This window comes from Lycium ferocissimum, chromosome 9, assembly GCF_029784015.1.
Source record: "Lycium ferocissimum isolate CSIRO_LF1 chromosome 9, AGI_CSIRO_Lferr_CH_V1, whole genome shotgun sequence".
Taxonomy (NCBI): Eukaryota; Viridiplantae; Streptophyta; class Magnoliopsida; order Solanales; family Solanaceae; genus Lycium; species Lycium ferocissimum.
The window spans coordinates 35,666,513-35,688,605 of record NC_081350.1 but is presented as its reverse complement, the minus strand read 5'-3'; the positions used below and the strand labels follow the sequence as shown (position 1 = coordinate 35,688,605).

Sequence of the window (22,093 nt, the reverse complement as noted above, 5' to 3'; positions counted from 1 at the left end):
GCCCCAAGTGAGTCTGAAAGGGTCAGGATTGAGGAATATCGTCGTTTTGTATCATCCAGCTAGAAGGAGAGTCCCCCTCGACAAAATTGTTAGGATAAAATCTTTCAGAACCGTCTTTCATTATAAGCGTCAGTACTTAAAAAAGGTAGGAGCAATCCTGCAACAATTCGAGAAAAATTGAAGCACGGAAAGTGGCGAAGAGAGACTAATCGAGCAGGTTGTGGGGGAACAGAAAAGAACATGTCAAATTTCAATAATGTGCAGAGTAAGGACAGGCACACATGATTTGCCACAATGTTCATTTCTTAGGCATGAGATGTAGACGTAATATAAACTGGGAATGTTTCTCTCACTTCTATTTTTGACCCCCAGAGTCCATAACATTGATCTTCAACTTCACAATTAAAAGCAAACATGACAAAATTTTCTGAGCATACTCCCAAATGGAGTGCTCTCTCAGCTCTCATTTGAATGCAGTTTGCATCTATACAAACTTTGTGCTCAGCGACTCGACAACTTTGTGTGTAGAACCAGCCATCAGGTGGACCCTCAATAAGGAGCCAGAAAGGATTTGGGGTTAAATGCCTACAAACAACTAACAGGTACCTTCAACGGGCAACAATATTAGGAAGCCGGCCATCATCACCACCCCACATGCCTGAAATCTGATGTTGCTTCCTGAAGTTTCTTCTTGAAAGATCTGAAACTGCTACTGCCTTTATCAGACCAACGAAATGAAGCACTCCTTTTAATGAGATCAGCCATAAGTGGCGACTTCATAGAGGCATCTTCAGCTGCAGCCTCGTCGTACACTGCACTCAAAGAAATCGGACTTCAGCAGCAGAAAACACTTAACCACACAGATTTGTGTCAATTTTCCAAGAAAAAGCATGTGATCATTACAACAGTATAGGGCACAAATGAACCTATAATTTCAAATAGTTGTTGAACTGAAATTACAAAATGCAAGTCTGACTCTGAGCAGATGATTTTCATTAGCTTTTAGTAGGCTTCGGACAATATTAGGCTGAAGTCAAAAAGAAGTGTATTTAATTCGTTTGTATTTGTACATTGAATTTCACTTGGAAAAAGTTGAAAATTTGCGAACAAAAGCCATTGTTCACTTAAAATACTTCTCAAAATAAGTCTTCAACATTTCACCAGTATTTGAAATACTGAAGTTAAATATCTAAAAATAGTGAGGGCCAAACCCATATTTGCAAATACTAAACTTCAGTAATTGCAAGTAACGAAATATTGTTTATGGCCAAGCGGGGTATGCATGCTTGGATATATATTTCTTTTGGTAGAAAAATTTTATGAAAGCTGAAGATTTCTGAGTGGAAACTAGTACTTCAATCAAAATACACCTTTAAACCGGTGTGTCTCAATATTTCACTTGAAGTTCCAATTGTAAAGTTTAGTTTGCAAATACTTACAGCCAAACTAGTTTGCAAACATGGAAGTAAATTAGTTATATTTGCAAATACCGAAAGAGTATTTAATGCCCAATCGTGCTAATTTTCAAGATACCAAAGGATCAGATACTGTAATAAAAATCTACTTCAATGGTCCCTAATTTTCAAAAAGTTACGAAATAAACATTGAAAGTGGGTAGGAAAGCCAGATATGGGCTAATACAAGGAAATGGAAATTCAAACACACTAATTACTGCTATTAATCCTCGGTTTGACTGCAGTATGTTAACCAAGTCCATAATCCATTGATTAACAATAATAATAAAGAACTTCAATCACTCAAAGCCTCATATTGGCATTTTGGAAAACCATAACAAACTGGTGGGATTCAAAAGGGCACCTGAAGATGCTGGGAGGTGATAATGCCGCTTCAAGAATTTTGAAGCTTCTCGCTCCTTCTTGTGACATAAAACGCGTATCAAGGTGTGTGCATCTCCCAGATGTCTGTGGCCATATTTATGTGCTTCAAGTCCTACTGAACTGTGTTCACTAGAAGTCATCAACAATTGGATCACCGATTCAGCCTGCTATGATAACCAAAGAATCAAATAGGTCCCACAGTATGCATCTGCATGCATATACAAACAGATAAAAGAGTCAAAAGCTTTAATCAGTTCTTAACAAACCCGGAGGGAAAATAAACTGAGGATTTGATGAGCGAATCTTGCTTCTTCTTCAACTAGCGATCGGGGAAGTCCTTCTCCGTCAGCAACAAACAAATCCTAGAAAGTGAAAGAAACATATTTTGTTTCTCAAATAGTCACTGAGTATCTCTTATAACTAATACAGATTTACCTAAAAGCTGAACAAAATGGAAACAAAAGATCCATATAGGCAATATACGAAGAGAATACTTACTTTTAATATAATGAGGTCATCTTCCATCATGACAACATCAAACTCTGAAAATGCACGTGAAGGACCTCCATCTAATAACACCCAAGCAAAACCTTCCTATCCAGTGAAATCGGAGAGTCAGAACTGGACAAATGGAATCATAATAGAAAAATTCATGAGAATGAGATTGTGAGAATGTACCAGCGATGCCTTAAAAATACTTTTCACCACAATGTCTCTGAGGGTGTCATCAATCAGAGCACAAACATTATTGAGGACCTAGAAAACAAAAAATGTAATGAATAAAGTTATCCTGGAAAGATCCAACTTTTAAACCAGGCATTGAAAGAGAATATGCAATCCCTTTATCCTTCTTTCCAGTATTTAGGGATACAAAGGAGGAGGGACTAGGGAGTAGACTGTAGAGTGAAATATTGAATGTCTTACTCTATCAAACTGTGGAAGTATAGTCTCCAGTCGTGCAGCTTCAACACCACCGTGATATAAATTGAATATGAATGGTTCTCTCATGTCCCAAAACACAACTCTAGCTCCTAGAAATCACATATGAATAGCTTAGGATAAGACTTTGCAAAAGAGCCAAAAGAAACATGTTTTGCCTTCAAAACTCAGAAAGCAAATTATACACCACCATCAAATTCAAGAAAAAAATAATTGGTCAAAAGTAGCACCAACAGTTATTATTATGATGAAAAAAAATGGGGGCAAAGCCATTAAAGAGCTTTAGAGGACACCAAGAACGTCTATCTAGCAAATTAAGTAAACAGTGAGAGATGTCAGCTCTATTGATTTTCAAGTTGAATGCACACATGAAACTATCTCTTTAGAAACAAGCTTTCACGAATTTAAGTTGATGTACAAAACATAGGCTTTAAGTGATTCCACATGTGTGCAAGATGCCTATTGGGCCATTTTATAAACAAATGACCGTTCGAACATACTAATGGTGGCACTAAAGATTTAACAGAACAGCAGTACTCTATTTTTTTTTTTTGAATTGTTAACAGAACAGCAGTAATGAAAGAAAAGCAAAATGAATGGTAAACAAAAGAACTAAAGCACACTCAAGAAGCAAATTGTAACAATCACTCGTGTAGCAATTGGGCAGTCCAACATTTCAACTACCAGAAGTCACGAAACCATCAAGGACATCCCATCAATTCAATTTGCGCAAGCACTTTATAAAGCATATGCCCAAGAATGCCTTCCAACAGCACCACTAAAGGCTTTCGGTAGCCAGCAGAATATTAAGAAGATAACAGCATTTTCTTGAGAGAAAAACATCAAATACATGGATAAATTTAAAAAATGAATACGTAACTAAATTTAAAAATGGTTTATGCACTAGCATGATAAATGCTTTGAAGAACTTTGAGAAGGTGCATTCCCTAATACTGCAAGGGGCTCCCACATTCAAAAATTCAACACCGTTAGGACACTTTATGTCCAAGGAGATTCCTAAGTATTAGACACCGTGTTAGGCTCAGGCAACCTTATCCCTAGTTTTCAAAGATTCACAGTAAAATTTGATGATGACGAATACTTCATAGGTCCCACTTGTATGGCAAAGTTATTTGTTAATAAAACCAAGATAAGCTTGTGCCATAACTTCAACCTATGCTTCAACTGAAAGGTCCTCATGACTTGAAAGAGAGATACATGGGAGCGTGTCTCTGATGGTCCCCAGAGGAAAGACATTTCCTAGACTCCAGATCAAAATAGAAGCAAGCAAATAAGTTTCACTGACTGATAAGGTGATAAAACAACCTTTGTATTAGTTTCTTTTTGGGATAAATAATACAATAACATTTACTGAACGATATTTAATCAGCATCTACCATTGCAGAAATCAAATGCTAAGTAAGGATAACTCTTGTTAGACAATAATAAGACCAAATTAGGATTCGAACAGCGACCAAACTAGGACTTACATCGTCATATTTATTGAGAGATGCAAATATGCTGTTCCACACTGTATACCAAGTATAATACCACTACCACTAAATAAAACCAGGATAATTTACTTACCCACTAACTCACAAGTTCTCCTGATAGCATCAGCAGCGCTATCTCGGATGCAGTCAAAGGTGGCAACAAAAAGCTCATCAACTGACTCACTACACATTTCCAAAATCCCATTCGAAGTCCAATGAGAATCCTCATCAGCTGTGAAGGTAACAAGAACGGACATCAGTAAAATTACTATTCAAAGGTAGATAATCTTCAGATGATTCCTCAACTCATCTAATTCAATAACTGTATCAAGCTTAAAACTGAAATTTGAATTTCCTTGCACGAAGAAAATATGTCAGACAGAATAAACCTCTTAAGCTCAGCGTTTCTATGAAACCTCTGAAAGGTTGAGATAACTTTCTAACCATTCCTGTTAATTGCATGGTTAATTTTCAAATGACTCGGTATAACTTATAAGATATCCTCCAATAATACAGTAAGAAACTAATTACAACGTCTCTGAAGAATATGGCAGAGAGAATAGGACTGCTTTCAAATAATAGTAAACTATACTTTGTAGAAGATAAGATGCAGAACTTACGGCGGGTCTGATCTTTAATAACTCTAACAGCTGACCACGACTCCCTAATACCATCCTCAAGGGTGGAAATCTTTTTCTGCATATACTGCATGAAGAAGGTATCACTGTCATCAGGAAAAATTGTAGTTTCTGTGACTAAATAATGTTACAGTAAACCAACCAAAAGCAAGGAAATGAAGCACCGAACATGATATCTCAAGTAAATTTGGAGAAATGGAAAAAAGAGAAAAGCTAAGCACTCAAACTAGGGAATCAATGACAGTATAGAAGAAGACAAAATCAAATATTCTCAACCAATGTGAGACACTCTAAAAGCAAAATATAAACACCTGATGCATGCAAAATAAAACTGAATATAGCAACATCAGTCATCATCGTAAATAAACTAAAACATCAATCATCATCGTAAATAAACCAACTGAAAGTTAGAAAACCATCAAATAAAAAGAGGCTTGCACTTACTTGAAGGGTGTTCATTCTGACACAAAGTTTGGAAGTTGTCAAGGCGTCCAACTTCTTATTCACCGCAATATCAAGAACCACAGATTCGACCAACTTTTTCTTGGCACTCGGAAATGCTGTCTCCTTGTAACGAGTCAAGGGAGGAGCAGGAGGATAAAGATTATGCTTGTCAACTGCACCATTCAAAAATTTGTAATTGATAGCAAGTACGAACTGTGGAAAATAATATGCTTTTTCTTTGAAAGGGCCATAAAGGCCCCGTGCTTAGAAGTGTAATATTTCTTGCTGTGGATAACAAGACAAAAGATATTCCTGACTGGCCAAGCTCCAAATCCAGGTAATGTAGCAATTACCTAACCGATCATCTCTAAACACGTCCTTCTAGAAATCATTAAATTATTAAAGTCACTCAACTACTGCAAAATATCCTTATGTAACAGGAAAGAAAATTCACAAACCCAGTATTTCTAAGAGAAGATGAAAGCAAAGAGGCATTATTTTGGGGACAAAACATAAGTCCATGCATCACCAAAAAGAAGACTTCCTATGAAGGATTTAAAAAGATTGTATACATGTCTAGAAGACCAGAGAACTAACTATGTTCAAGTCAGTTATAAATTCAACCACATACACCAATCAGATGACCGACAACATTCACATGCCACATGCAATTATTGATGAAGACCCAAAAAAATTTCAATCATCCTCAGGACCAGCGCCAACTTTTTGGGTAAACAATTTTGGAAGCATGAAAAAAAGAGAATCTATCTAGAAGTGTCAACCTCACACAGTAAACAAGAATGGTTATAACTCGAAGCAGAAAAGGACAAAGAATACAAAAACTAATTGGATTTCAAGAATCACGCTACCTAACTGGTTAACCACTTTCTGCAAGTAGGCATCCAACGTGTGAAAGATTATGGAAAGTAAAGCCTGCAAGTGCGTGATATCCACTGGAAGCCTCAGCTCAAAAAACTGATCAACAGTCTGCAAATCAACTCAGAGATGAAATCCAGAGAAAATAGACAAACAAACAGTATAGTGACCAAGAAACAGGATCTACCTTAAATAACTTCAAAGATATAGGAGAGCAGCAAGTGCATCTTAAAGCATAGGCAAAAACATATACAGACTCTGCAAACACAGAGACCTAGTAATCTCTTGAAGATAGAGATGCACGAAGTTTTACGGACTAGCATGCATGCATGTGCTAAAACGTGGAGTAACTAAACTAGACAAAAAAACAACTTAGCTAACACAAAAGTCGTTTTGGATGCACTTAATTTATCTGAAGTTTCATTTTGTAATATAAGTTCATTATTAGCGTAGGAAGATATAAACAGAAATTGATAATGAAAGAATCCTTATTCCATTCAAGCTCTTAGAGCCAAATGCTTAGTTAATCTTTTTTGCTGGACAATGTTGTCCCCAGTATTTAATACTGAATAGGTTTTGGATATTATAGTAATCTAACTTCAGAAGGAATCAATGAATAGGGGCCTACAATTCTCTTTGTATTTTGCCTACCTGTAATTACACCCCTGTAATTATGCATCTACTTGATGCTTTTCTAATGAAACATCTTACTTCGTCAATAAAAAAAAGAATCTTTATTCCAAGTTCAACTAGCAGAAAGAATTCAAGTCTACTATATGCGCATGCGTTATTCTTCTTGGTGCCTTCTCCATGATATATCTTCACAGAAAAGTCTTTTACTGTCTAGTCATTATTGCACTTTCTATACATCAAGTGGTGAAATGAAACGGGCCTTTCATGATATTCCCTCCAACAATAATGTAACTCTTTCTAAAAGACATCTAGCCCTCTTCTTTATAACCTTTTCCCTTGTTAGAAAATTTTTGTGCCTGTCAAAAGATATTAGAAATAAGAATTTCTCCACCCAGCCTCTCCTCCGCTCGGTCTGTTTGTGGATGACTATATACCAATTACCAAAAAGAGGACCAGAACATGGATCAAAAGTTAAGAAAGGAGTAATATATAGAACCTACTCCTTCTTTTTACCTTCGTTCTATTTACTTCCCAAGGACTCTAAATGATTTGAAAATGAATTATTAAAGAAAATGGAATGATCGAAAAGAAGCAAGTGGATTTGATTTGATGATATGAGGGTGTTTCGACTAACCTATTACAGAGGGAGTTCTCTTAACATGGATCCTGGATGCAGGAGAAGGGTTGTTATTCGATTTTCCATATAATCCAGATATAGATATAGATAGAGTACAGAAAGCCTAATAACTCAAGCGAATCTAAGAATGTCTTTGCCTCAAAATATAAACTGAAAATTTCAGAACATAAACTGATCAAAAATTTAGTCATTCTTGCATCGAACTTTAGAAAGTGCGGCAGGAGTAAGCCTGTAAAATGGAAAAAGAAACCACTTCTAGTTCCATGGATCACGTAACTGTACAAACAATACACATCCCAAAGGAATAACATCAAGCAAGGAAATATAGGAACTTGCAAACACATTGTTTAGCTGAGAGTTCCTATAAGAGCCCAAATATGTTGCCTTCAAGTAAACGCTAAATCACCCATAGAGCAGTTTAACAACAAAAACAGTCTTTGCTAGCTTTGAAATGATACATTAATTTCCACCGCAACCAGCATTTCTGGAAATGAAAAGCGTCATTAGTTTGAATCGAGTTCAGCAGAAAAAAGTATATATCCGCGCGCATCCAAGGAATATTTCAAATATAGAAGCACCAAGGAAATATTCAGACGCTCAACAAAGAGTAGCTTCACCACATAATATTTAGAAGATAAACAAAAGGTTAAGTCAAAATTCATCAAAGGAAAAGGACAGCATCAATGATTAAGGGCCATACCTCCTCTATGATTCTAAATACTTCTACAGCTGAAGCTGCTTGTTTTTGCTGATGTGATAGGGGTTCCCAGTCCTGTGATTAAGACAAGACACTTTTAAAGTTCAAATAACATCCCAGATTTGCTAGCAAGACAAAAAAAGGTCAAAAACAACAAAATTGTAACTTCTATGTCCACCCAGAAGATAGCAGCAACATAATTACCTAAGGAGAGATATATGAGCACAATGACTAAGCATAAGTTCAGATGAAAGATACACCTATGCTCAGTTTAATTGCTAATACATATTTGCTTATGGGATGGATACTTTGCATAATTACTAATCGGACATAAGATTAAGAAAGAAAAAACCAATGTACAGTTTAACCAGCAATTAGATTATTCTGCCCAAAGGCAGGAAAGCACCATTATCATGACTATATGCTTTAAGCATTAGGAACTACACTATTACCATGTTATTAACCAACTAGAAGCTTTTAAAAGATAACCTCGAGATCAGCAGCACGTCCAGTCCATTCAAGTATCCTCGCATGCTGAGCAATCACCCAATCAAGAATAATTGGCCTTGCAATTTCTCCAATCTGCGAACCAAGAAAACGAAAGCAACAGAATACCTCTTATTAGAGTTTAGTAAAGTGAAAAATATTTGAAATGAAATCTACTTAAAAGACAGCTGGAGATTTATAATTGCTTATCAATACCATCCGTGCTCTTAAACATGTTCACTGTGTACAAAACATTATTTTGTCTCTTCTCATCATTTAACCATTTCATGAGGACAGAAGAAAATTCAAGTTCTGCTCTAACTCATCACAAGCTAAGTAGAAAATGTTACCCCACACAAATTACCAGTGTGCTTGAACTGTTGAACACAAAGAATAGTGCTAAGTTCTGCTAGGGAAGTGAGTGCTCTTTAAGCACAATTTCCAGTAAAAGTGCGAGCTTTAATGAAGGCACTCATGAAGCAAAAATTAAAAAAAATAACTATGTAATGCAGAATAACTACAAATACAAGCAAAATTATATAGTCAAGGGAATTGAAAACACTGCAATAAATTGAAATATTAAGTAAAACAGGTATCAATCAAGTTAGAAACCCTTTATAGTTTTTTTTACTTCAGATACAAAGGTATAGTTTAATATTGTTAATTTAGATTTGGTGACTAACCATTAACATAGTCGTCCACAACATTTCCTTCGCAATTAATATATCATTTTGCCAACTAAAATTATTTTCTAGTGACAGACCACATAGACGCCAAGCCACAAGTCTTAGTGCCAAGGTGTCTGGCCTCTTAAGCAAGGCAAAGTGCATAGCCTGCATGCCTAGCTTCTGGATGCGTCTTTTGCAACGCTACATACTACTTCCACTAATATTATGGACTGAAAAATGTTCACCTACACATGATCAGAAAAACTCAAGCAAGTAGTAGAAACAAATTATACATGTTCCATTTCATTTTAAAGGAAGTTTCTGGAAAGAGTAGAAAAAACACTCAATAACACTTCATCTTCTTTAAGGGCATCCTAAAGCAGAGAAGGTAAGCATAAAAGAAGGAATTAACATGTGGCATCCATAGCCAGGGAAGCTCGAGAAGAGGAATAAGCTTATTACACAGTTTCAGGAATATGATAGCTTTCCGGTGCAAATTTACCTCACGCTCAAAATCAAACATCAATGGAGAATGCACACCATTTTTTACTTGTTCTGATGAATGGAGCTCAATTAGATAATTCTCCAACAGAATAGCTGCAGCAAGCACCTGCTTCACATCTTCGGAAAGGCACGATATATTCTTGAGAAATGGCTCCTACACAGCAGCAAAAGAAATTTTGACTGAAAGGGACCACAAAAAGGTGTGCAAAAAGCTGCTGGAGATTATTATCCATCACTGAAAGCTAACCAGTCTTTCACCATAAAATCTGTGCAATTTCGAAGCTGAAACTACTCCAGATTCAGCACACCAATGCCTGAGGACTGGATGGTACACAGTCAGCTGTCTCTCAGCAATTGACTTCAATTCACTTGCAAGCAAAGCCAAAGGATGTTTCTTATCTGTTTTTGGTCCAGTATTTATTGCATCAGTAACCTGAGATCAAGCTAATATGTCAACTTTTTTTAAAATCAGGTACTCCTATATTTGCAGAGCCATTAGATACCATACCCTCTTGCAAGCAGCTTCTGCAGACCTCTCAACATACATTCTGACTTTGCTATCAATGATCTCATTTGAAGCATTGAGCGTCAGCTGCAACAGTGTGAAGAAAGACGTTTTAAAAATTCTAAGGAAACCTTAAGAATTAAGTCCAATTTATTCTTGAGAGCATTAAAGGAGTCACAAACAAAATAAAAGCTAAATGAATTCTTTCACAACTAAAATTCCTCAAACCAAACTTTTAATCTAAGATCAGATGACAAGCCCAGGGACACTAAGAATCTCCCAGTGTAATCCCACAAGTGGGGTCTGAAGTACAGTTGATCACATTATGGTTCTTAGAGACGGTGTTAATATGCTTGAACAGGATCAGCAGATAATGTTATTTACTCAAGGGCCACCAAATGTCAGGGAAAGCAGAGGATTCTGCACTATAGCGACAAATGGCAGCAATGCAGGACACAGGTGAAGAAAATGGCACTCTATATTTTTATGGTCTACACTTTTTGAGGATGTATTTTTAATGTTCTCAAGTATAATTTTTATTTGTTTTCAATCGTGTATCTGGGGATCAATCTTTAAATTTTTATCTAACAAAAAAGGTAGATGATTCTGTCCTTCACTGTAAAATCATAGCAATCCCACTCAATTAGTCTTAGTCAAATTTGTTAATATTTTCCCGTACTATTTATAGACATACGGGTTTTATAAGGCGAGCCATAGTAACTAGTTTTGTTTAATAACCAGTCTAACAGGAAAGAATTGCCAATAGGTTCTAAAATCTGGGTGCACTTTTTCGATTCCACATACAGTCTGAGTTGATTTGATGGTTTCAAACGGCATTGCAGGTGTACTGATGGAAAGGGACAACTTTGGAAAAAAGTTGTGGCTGCAGAACATCGGATGGAATCTCCCTGGGGCATCAAACTGGTAAAAGCTCCCCATGGAGTAGCCATACGGTAGCAAATTAGAAATTGCTGGGATGAGTTTAACTCATGTACAAGCCTAGAGGTTGGAATTGGAAAAAAGATTAGACTTTGGCTGGATAAATGACTGTAAAACACTGCTTCAAGGGACATATTACCAGATTTATATAATCTGGTCATTGACAACACTTATACTGTAGCAAGATGCTTCTCTGAAGAAAAATGGAAACTTCTTTTCAGAAGAAGTTTCAACGGTTAGGAGATCGGAAATGTGAGCTGCTTACTACAAAGAAAATTGAGCACAGTGTTCTTTTGTTGAAGATGAGGAATACAGCTTCTTCCGGGAAGGAAGCAAGTATGGAAAATTTCAGTTAAATCTAGCGATAAATTACTCTTGAAACAAAAATGATGCAAGGAGAAGAATATGGCCTTGAAAGTTGATATGGAAAACAAGAGCCCCTCCTAAAAGTAGCTTGTTCCGGACGAATTGCAATTTTAGATTCTTGTCTAACTCAAATGTCAAATTACATAAAGAAATAGATGCCAACAAAAAGGATGTCAAGTCGTGTCTTTTTCGGTTGTACACTTTGAGAACTAGTGCTGGAGAATCATACATACACTGGCTTCATGCTTATCTAGATTTTGTTTTTTCCCTTTTCTGCTATCATTTAAGCTTCTGGCATTCCCAGATACATATGTTGTATGCTCATTGAGCATCTTCTTTACCGGGGGCCAACAAAAAGGATGTCAAGTCATGCCTTTTTCGGTTGTAAACTTTGAGAACTAGTGCTGGAGAATCACACATTCACTGGCTTCATGCTTATCTAGATTTTGTTTTTTCCCTTTTCTGCTATGGGTTAAGCTTCTGGCATTCCCAAATATTGTCCATGGTTCTATGGAGATGCTTGGAGGCTAGAGGTGTACCGGTGGCGTACACTAGGGCGATCAAGGACATGTACGATGGAGCCAAGACCAGGGTTAGGACTGTGGGAGGAGACTCGGAGCACTTTCCAGTGGTGATGAGGTTGCACCAGGGATCAGCTCTTAGCCCATTCTTACTTAGAGTGCAAGTTCAGTAACGTAACACAGGAGGCTAGCGTGGAAGTGAGACTTGGAACCCAGGTCAGTCAACAGAAAAAGAGTTTCAAGTATCTTGGGTCTATTATCCAAGATAATGGAGATATCTACGATGATGTCACACATCGTATTGGAGCAAGGAGGATGAAATGAAGACTCACATCCGGAGTCTTGTGTGATAAGAAGGTGCCACCGAAACTTAAAGGCAAGTTCTACAACCTATTATGACGTATCGGGCAGAGCGTTGGCCAGTCAAGAGCTCTCAAGTTCAGAAGATGAAAGTTGCGGAAATGAGGATGTTGCGATAAATGTGTGGGCATACTAGGAGCGATAGGATTAGAAATGAAAATATCTAGGACAAGGTGCGAGTGGCTTCGGTGGAGGATAAGATGCGGGAATTGAGGCTGAGATGGTTCGGACATGTGCAGAGGAGAGGTATGGACACCCCACGCGGAGGTGTGAGAGGTTGGCTATGGATAGTTTCAGGAGAGGCAGAGGGAGGCTGAAGAAGTACTGGGGAGAGGTGATTCAACACGACATGGCGCATGTCCAGCTTACCGAGGACATGACTTTAGATAGGAGATTATGGAGGACAAAATTAGGGTAGAAGGTTAATAAGTAGTTGAGTGCTTTTTTTTTTTTTATTTTTTTTTTGAAACAGGTAAATATTAGTAGTTGAGTGTTGTCTTACTTATCATTTCATTACTAATAGTTGTAGTATTATCCTTATAGGTCCTTGTCTTTTGATTCCTTGCACTATTTGTTGTTGCTTGTACTTCGATTATCAAATTATTTTACTTTCTACAGTATTTCACCATCCCTTTTATACTGCTTGAAATTGTTTGTTCTTATAGCTAGTACTATTTGATTGCTTCTTTTGCTATATTATTTATCATATTATCTTGTTGCTATTACAGTTTATTATTCATGATGCTTTTTCATCTCTCTTTGAGCTGGGGATCTATCGGAAACAGCCTTTCTACCCGTCAAAAGGTCGAGGTAAGGTCTGCGTACACTCTACCCTCCCCAGACCCCAACCTGGTGGGATTATACTGGGTATGTTGTTGTTGTTGTTGGTTATCTTATTTCCGCTACCAGAAAAGGCACTTAATAGAAATAAATTTGTCCCAAATACCTCCATATTTCCAGACGCATCGACCTTCTGATTTCCTGCCGCCAATGCCATGGATAACACCCCCTTGAAAAGAGAAGGCTTCTGAGAAATGGAGAAAACTCTCATAAGATACAATTAGACCACCATTAACAAGAGATACATCACATCAGAGAAAGAAGATGAGAATAATATACGAGCATAGAAAACAACCTGACGAAAATGCCAATGATAATCCTGCAACTTATTGTCACACCATAAACCAATTGACCAAAGGATAGACTGCACCAAATTTAGCCTAATCTCAGAGCCATTGCAGCGAGTATAACAAACTAGGCTCTCCATATACTTCTTTTCATTCTTTCCAACATCTTCAGATGACGGAATATTCCGCACTTTACGAACTGCATACTCCAAAAGCATTGCCTCCTCTGTACCAACAAACTTCAATTAGGAAGAAACTGCATCAGAAACCAAGGTCTACAAATAATACCAATAACTTTACAAGAACAACAATATACCCAGTATAGTCCCACAAGTGGGGGTTTGGGGAGGGTGAGGAGTACGCAGACCTTACCCCTACCCTTGAGGGGGTAGAGAGGCTGTTTCCGATAGACCCTCGGCTCAAGAACAGGTTTGAAAGAAGTGCAAGAGTAAAAAGCAATGATGAAAATATTGAAGAAAGAAAAGTACTGGCAGTAAAATAGTGTAGATAGCCAAAGTAAATGAAACAACAGTAGTAATAAAATCGAAGAATAAGATAATGCTAGCATAAAAATAATAATACTGGTAAGGAAACAAACAGATGCTCCAGACTAGATTCCCGCTCTCCACAGGGAAGGCAGAAAACACCCGACTACCCACCAACCGTCTACCCTAATCCTCGACCTCCATGCCCTCCTATCTAGGGTCAATAACAATAACTTTACAAGGAAATTAATGTTGCACTATGTAAATTCTAAATGCATCATAATATCCAGCAAAGCACAGAAAAGAAACTCCTTGTTAACAAACTGCAAGTAGCTAAATTCATTGTCAAAAAAAACTGCAAGTAGCTAAATTATCACAAGTGAGGGACAATGATAGATTAAATCTGCAAAATAAGAAGGCTAATATTCAACAACATGGTTAAACTCAATTACCTGCTGAAAAAGCACCCATCCATATAATACATCATGTAACTTCTGGGTAATGCCCAACAAAGGCCATGTTGATTTGATGAGCTTTAGGATTTCATCAGCCTCCTGATCACGAGAAGCATTAAGTACACTACATTCAGAATAACCAACATAAAAGGTTAAAAGATATATCTGAAACCTCTATGAGCTTGCCATCTTCCAGAATGTCAAATACACCAAGGAGTAGCTTCTCATACAATCTCATGTTAAAGGGATAACCAGCACTCCAGTAATATGTCTCGCCTTGTACACCACAATTTCCAGGCATAGATGACAATGTCGAAGCAATATTTCCAATGGAAAATAGCACCTCTCTGCATTTAGAGGGAGACATCTTAATGTCCCATTCCTACAGCAGAATCAAATATCTTCTCAATCTGCAATTGAAGAACAGATTTGATAAACAATAAAAAGGTGATCTGCAGACAGACATACCTCAAAATTCCTAATCTTTGCAAGAAAAACTCCAACTGATTGCTCAGCAGATAAGAGTTCTTCAAGAATATTAGCCTGCAAGAAAATCAGCTAGAAGTTAGATTAACTAGACGCAGACGGTCGTGAAAAATATTTACATTAATTGGAAGTCTAACTGGTTTATAAGTAACAAATATATCAGTAATAAGATTCATGAATCCTGCATAAAATATGCATCCCCAACCCACCATTTGTTCAGCCTATTAATTTGATGGAGCTCAGTCATTTTTTCTTTATTTTTGAATTTCACTCAAACGAAATGTCTAGTTGTCTCGGCAATAATTCAATCAAAAAACAGATTTCACCTAAGTTATTTCAAAAAACCTTGTGATCTGAAAATTTCGATGACCAAGCCACGTAAAGAGATCAGCCACATGCAAGATGTGCCTTGTAGCATTCTGAAGAAGATCAAATTTGTATGATCCATCATGCTAAAAATACCCTTTTTTTCAGATACTTGCTTTATTGATGTTCAAACATTATCAGATTAACCATTGAGTTACTCCTTTGACCTAAAAGTAGATTCAATTAAAAAGTACCACCACAAACCAAAACTCCAATTTGTAGTGCAGTAATGGCACATCTCAATCCAATAACCAACACAATATTTCATGAATATTCATAGCTGAGTCTACTAAAAGAGGGACCAGCCTCGTCTCCCACCAAATCAAAACAATTCTAACCAACTGTGGGTGAAAAAAAAAATTTAAAAAAAAATAGAAAGACGACTTTCACTGAAGCTAAAATTATGAGACCCCGAATCTCTTAAGCAGGAAACTTTTAAGTGGAAAAAGCTTGTAATGAAACAAAAAGCAAGAATTACTATTACTTGTCTGTTCTTCCATTGGATATATTGCTTATCATTCTGAAATTCAGACTTCAATGTGCCAGTCAAAAGCCCCAGTGCTATTTGAGGAACATCGATTTGTCCAAATGATTTCCCAGAAGCCAAACGTACCAACTTTCGCCGAGTGAGAGCATCCATTGCTTCTGAGATCTAGTGAATTGTATATGTTAGTCATGAAACAATTTCGTGGTGCATGAAGTAAAAGGAATAGTGAACAACAAACAGTGCGAAAAGAAAGGAGAAAAAAGAGTATACTGTCAATCAATCAGATGTAAATTCACACATAAGGCTATTTAGACGACTTACAGATAGGTGTAGTGAGGTGACGCGCCTCATAGGACAGATTTAATTGGAGGACGTTGACAGAAGAGATTCCAAAAGGCAGATAAGTCTATTTGCACAAGTACTGGATAGATTTAAGCTATCAACCATCAGATTCAGTATATCCCCATTGCTGGTCTGAAGCTTAATTCATTACCATTAATATGATTGCTTTTTATAATCATTTGCTCCCTACCCGCCCACTACTAAAATCCTCTACTCTTTAACCAATAGTCCACGGACACTGCAGATACTACAAGTTTATTCGTGGCCGGAAGCAAGATTTGATGCCTTGCTTTCCCCTTCCACTATTATTTTTCAAATCAACTCCATGCTGTAATTTCCATACCGGCTACCAAGACTACATAAATAGAAGTATAAATCGACACTTCAGCAGTCCCGCATTAATTGACCTACTTTCTAATTTAGTTTTTCCTAAATGTTGACCTATCTCAAAATGCCAAACTTTTGCTCTCCAACAATTAAAAATAATATTAGATAATACTAATTATTGTTCAAAGTCTGAACTAATAAAAAATAATTATTTTTTAACCAATGTGACGTCTTCTCAACCATCTTAGAAAATTTTCACATTTCAACTTTTTAGAACTTTTTGTCTAAGATGTGATATAATAATCCTTTTCTAGATCAATTTAAAAGGGACAAATTTTGACCGCACTTCTCTCCTCAGCCATTGTTCTTTTAAAAAAAAACAACCATGCAGATACGGTATCCGTGAGTCAGGTGAAAATCTCCATTCCTAATTTAGATTAATTTTAGCCTTTTGAGTACTTATGGATTTTCTGGACTTGATTTCAATAGTGACAGCTATGCTTAGATCTTGTTAACTAAATTTTGACTCAACGCGTTAACATCACCCTCCCACCTTGCTACCTCAAACTCATCAATTCAGACTAGCAAAGACCTCTTTAGCCCCGAGACACCCACAGTCAAACCACTTGATTTCAGTTCTGAAAAGAGAAAAAGCTAAACTACTTGACTTCAGGAATCATCGATTATTCTCTTATAAATGAAGCATGACATCTCTTTAGCACATCCATATTTATATTCATATACAGTTATGGAGACTAGTAAAACTGTACTAACAGTTGGCGGCAAAAGTGATGGCACATAGTGGTTGTGCAAAGTGCAAGATTCTTTATTAAATGCAAAAATTTGGAGCTTGTTTATACTTCTTCACGCATGCATGCAACACACAAAAAGAAATTGGGTAAAGAGCAAATATGTCTTGGTGGAAAGGGAACTAAAGATCACTTATTTCCCGGACAGGTCCAGTATCTTCCAGGCCATCCTCCCAAAAAAATAAAAAAAATAAAAATTACTTCTTCAAAGAGCACCAAGGGGTGCACCAAAGTTTCATGCAAACTGTATCATTCATCGCTAAGCATCCTGTAACAGAAACTTATTTCTTTTTCTTTTTTTGTGTGTCAGAAATTTTTAACCTGAAAATCACCCAGGAAAAGTTTTTTACATGGCTTCAAATTGCAAAGGTAGATGACAGCAGCAATATATGTAAAATTTAAGAACAAAGACAATGATAACTTGCCTGCATTTGCGTCCTGAAAGTTTCAATGAGCTCCGAATTTCTATCGAAAGACAGGGACCCAGATAGAGACCGTGAATGTCTTTTCTCTCTTCTCTTCAGCCCAGCCAGAAATCTAGGACTCTTCTCTTTCTTTTTACCCTCAGCCAAGCGAACCTCAAGCCTAAATGTTAGAATTTAAGTTTTACAAGAGTGGAAGAGAATGTGGTGCTAAGAAGCAAAAGAAAATGAATGCCCATCAGAATGAAAAATATGTAATTAGTGCATTTTCATTAGTGGCTTCAAATAATCATAAATTGATGCTCAACTACAAATACATGATGAGAATCATAGTTAAGAATTTTTACCCAGAGCACACCATGCAAGCAAGGAATACTTCATAGGCAGATTCACGCAAATCATCGTCCAGTAGTTCTTCAGGAAACCTAAAACTTTGTATCAGTTTACTCCAAGGCTGAATATATAAGGATAGGATATAGACCAATGATTCGTCCACATGCTACAGGAGCAAAACAGCTTCATCCGTCATTTGTCTTTTTAGTATCATGATAATAAGCATACAGTACCTGTTTTCAGTGCAGGTATTCCTGTCGATGGAAGATCAGCTTGATTAATGTTAAATGATCCTGCAGTTCCTGCAGCTTTAGCGTTTACCCCATGATCATCACCGTAAAGAGAGAAATCCATCAAATCAGAACGGCATGATCCATTATTATTGGAGTGGTTCTTCATAATTGGAGGTGGCACACGCTGAGGGTGGGAGCCAGCTGATTCTGGATCTGTAACAAGAAAATATGCATCGCCAGTGTGCAACTGCAACTACAGAAAGCATTACAAGAATAACATTTAGTCCATTTCAAATGTAGAAACATCAAAAATGCAACTTCTCCATGAGATGAAGCAAATCATTTTGCAGTTTCTTTCCCAAACAGTGATTTATTCTTTAAAAGACAATTGAAATATACTTTCACATCTACAATAAACATAAACAGCACATATCAGAGTCAGGGGGAGTTTCTTATTTAGGTTAGTTGGGCATTCAATCCGACAAAAGGTTAAAAAAAAAAAAAAAAAGGAAAAAGAAAAAGACAAGGGTAGGTGACATTTTTCCTAGATCAAGTATCAATATATTTCGCTTAGGAATCATACCCTAATACACAAATTCTATCAAAATCCAACAAAGACTAACGGCAGAAGGTTGATCATGCAAACATGGGCATAAGAAAGAGTATGGTAGTGGGTGTGCATGAACTTGCTCTGTTTTTCCTCTGATAAGTAACACATTAATTTAATCATTTTAGCATGGTTATCTTCAAAGAAGAATGTGGTTCATTCGCAAGTGAAATAGCAGCTCAATATCTGATCTCAACAAATGTGCCTATAGTGACAGGTAAACTAAATGGAAGAAAGAACAAAGGAAAATAAAAAAAGTTGAGGGATCATAAATAGGTAAATTGGCTGTATATAGAACTAGCTGATCAAATTCTTACATGCATAATTCAAAATTCAAAAGCAGGAGGTAACTGCAACTACAATACTGGTGCAGGAATAAACCTTTCGACTTCTAATAGGTCTTCTCGTGCCCAAAAAATAAAAGCTTTGAAATACTAATAAGAAAAGCAAATTATTATTGCAAATACTTTGATTTACTTCCCTTTACAAAATAAATGGAAATTACATAAATCCCTTACTGTTTTTGGATGTCGACGTTCATCATGATACTTCTTAGCTGCTAAAGAAACATCCAGCGCACCACCTAATCATTCAAAACAATGACAATGAAACCAAAAGCTTAGCCTTCAGCAAACAAATAACTTAGGACGTGCAGCATAACCAATCCATAACGAAGAACAAAGAAAACTATCAACATAAAAGGTTACAAGTTAAATTAACGCTCCATCTTCAGCAACTTTTTAAGCATTATTATGATTTGACAAGTCCAACAATTCAAAGACCTCTAGAACATTTTTTAACTATAGGAAAAAGTTGTGATTTTTATTAGCATCTTTCATGTAGTTCTTCAATATGTGAATTTCAAATAAAGCTAAGAAATCATATCGGAATTAATATTCCCTCTGTTCACTTTTACTTATCACGTTTCGCTTCTTGATAGTCAATTTGACTAATCTTCAGAGCTAAATTAAATTAGATGTTTGAAAACTATACGAAAAATACTATAAGTTACAACTCCTCGCAAATTAACATGATGAAAAGACATATCTTAAAATGACGGTCAAAGTCCATGTAAATTTGACTCTCGAGACGCTAAACGTGACAAATAAAAGTAATCGGAGCGTGCACTATTTTATTTGAGCGGAAATAGTAATAACATAATATTATGCTTTATTGTTAAAGACATTTCTAAAATGAAGAAAAAAAAAACGTACCGGATTGTAGACATTGAAGGACGTAATCAGCACTAATAACATCTAAATTGATGTTAGAAAGGTTGAAAGTGGGACCAGAAGGAGTACGAATTTCTTTAATTAAACCACATGATAATAGAAATTCTAGAAGCTTCCTACGATCGTTACGATAACGTTGTAAAAGCGAATTTGTCTCCATCATCACCGTTTAATTTTTTAACGGAGTTGATTTCCCGCCGCCGGGGAAATGGCTGAGCCGGTGAAAAGAGCCACCGTGTACGGCGAGGAAAGAGCCGAAAGAAATGGCACCAAAGCTGAAACAACAAAGCTTTTTGATCAGTTTATGATGTCTCTTTTTCCCTTTTTCTTTTCACTTTTTCTTTATGACTTTTGGGGGTAAATAACATTTTTGGTCCTTAAATTATTTATAAATGTTATTTTTGTCCATTATAATATATGATTCCGTGTATTTAACCGTCAATACTTTGAAATATGTACTATTTTCGGTCGAATAATATGATATACTCCCTCCGACCAAAATAAGTGTCTTTTAGTTATTTTCACTTAATTAAGAAAAATATTAAATACAACAAGGAAGTTATTTACTATGTTTCCCCTTTTTAATATCAGATGTTTTCTTGAGAATTGAGTGTTATAAAGAAGAAGTAGTAGTTCGTTAATATAAAGGTATAGTTGGAAATAATTACCTAATTTTTTGTCTTGAATTCTTAAAGCGATAATTATTTTGAGATAATTTTTTTTTTTTTGCTAAAACGACACTTATTTTGAGAAGAAGAGAGTATTTTGATTATTTATAAAATTACATTATGGTCCAATATTGAGTAATAATACAAATTTAACATGACGCGTGAGTTAATAAGTTGTGCAACAGTTAATAAATATTGTAAGTTCGTGAGTATTCATAAGCAAATAGATCAAAATTGTGTAAGTCTAAAAGTTCAAGGTCTAATATGCTTAGTCAAATATTGCGAGTACTTACATTAAAATTTTATCTATAATTGAAGGATCAAAACTGTTAGTGACCCCTTTTTATTTCTTTCCTTATTTATTTACCTGGTCAAAGTTTGTTTTTGTTTTAAGGGGAAAATAAAATAGAAAGAAAACTACTTGGTCAAAGGAATCGAAACTCAGTAGCTCGTTAAATGAGGTAGCTGTCGGATTTCCTAACATCTATATCTATATATATAAAAAAGGAGAGGTACAAGCAATGTAATTAAGCCAAGTGATAAGCTAAAAACAAGCCACTTGGCAATTTTAAGACAATATTATTCTTTATTGTAATAACATGTAATTTAAATGAAAATTAAGAAGATTTGAAATTTGAATTTGGAAGATAAAATCTTTTAAATTAAAGAATAAAGAAGAATCCATATCCATTACATTTGAACATGATATCTTTTAGTTGTGGTAAGTTATCCGCCGTATCTTCATTAATATCTTTTTATATAAAATTAAGCTTATCTTGAGAAGATAAAATTAAGCATTTGAATTTAAAAATATTAGACTTTTGGAGTAAAATTATTCCATGTGTTAAACCAGAAACCCACGGCTGAAGAGTTTCCAAGTGAACTCTTACTATAGCCAATACTTATCCTATCAGATATTTTATATATATATATATATATATATATATATATATATATATATATATATATATATATATTTGACGAAACCAAACAACTGCATTGCATTCTCCATTTTTCTTTAAATTTGAATTAAAAGATAAAAAGTTTATAGATAACATTTTTAAATTCTCCTAGAGTTATGATCACGATAAATTGGCTTCTTTTAAATCATATACAATTAAAGAAAACTTAAATAACTATAGCTTACCTAAACTGATTTGAATAGAGCTA

General features: G+C 35.8%; 1 protein-coding gene across 4 annotated transcripts; it reads right to left on the bottom strand.

Moving 5' to 3' along the window:
* Window positions 1–225: 225 nt before the first annotated feature.
* LOC132030479 (protein unc-13 homolog) lies at window positions 226–20,555 on the bottom strand. 4 transcript variants are annotated; one of them, XM_059420128.1, is made up of 26 exons: window positions 20,238–20,554; window positions 19,542–19,606; window positions 18,417–18,669; window positions 18,198–18,264; window positions 17,854–18,013; window positions 15,948–16,115; window positions 15,080–15,154; window positions 14,784–14,993; window positions 14,609–14,710; window positions 13,680–13,910; window positions 13,491–13,571; window positions 10,362–10,445; window positions 10,101–10,286; window positions 9,852–10,007; window positions 8,685–8,777; window positions 8,199–8,270; window positions 6,222–6,339; window positions 5,353–5,525; window positions 4,891–4,975; window positions 4,365–4,502; window positions 2,763–2,869; window positions 2,517–2,594; window positions 2,337–2,432; window positions 2,105–2,200; window positions 1,819–2,002; window positions 226–812 (listed from the first exon to the last, which is right to left on the bottom strand). In XM_059420128.1, exons 1-26 carry the CDS (start codon window positions 20,416–20,418, stop codon window positions 643–645), a joined length of 3,429 nt encoding a protein of 1,142 aa, XP_059276111.1. In that variant the 5' UTR covers window positions 20,419–20,554; the 3' UTR covers window positions 226–642. The 4 variants fall into 4 exon arrangements, 3 of the variants coding, with proteins under 3 accessions (XP_059276111.1, XP_059276112.1, XP_059276113.1); XM_059420129.1 differs by lacking the exons at window positions 19,542–19,606; window positions 20,238–20,554 and having other exon boundaries at window positions 18,198–18,275; window positions 18,417–18,556; XR_009408051.1 differs by lacking the exons at window positions 226–812; window positions 1,819–2,002 and having other exon boundaries at window positions 2,337–2,428; window positions 20,238–20,555.
* Between the last annotated feature and the right edge of the window lie 1,538 nt (window positions 20,556–22,093).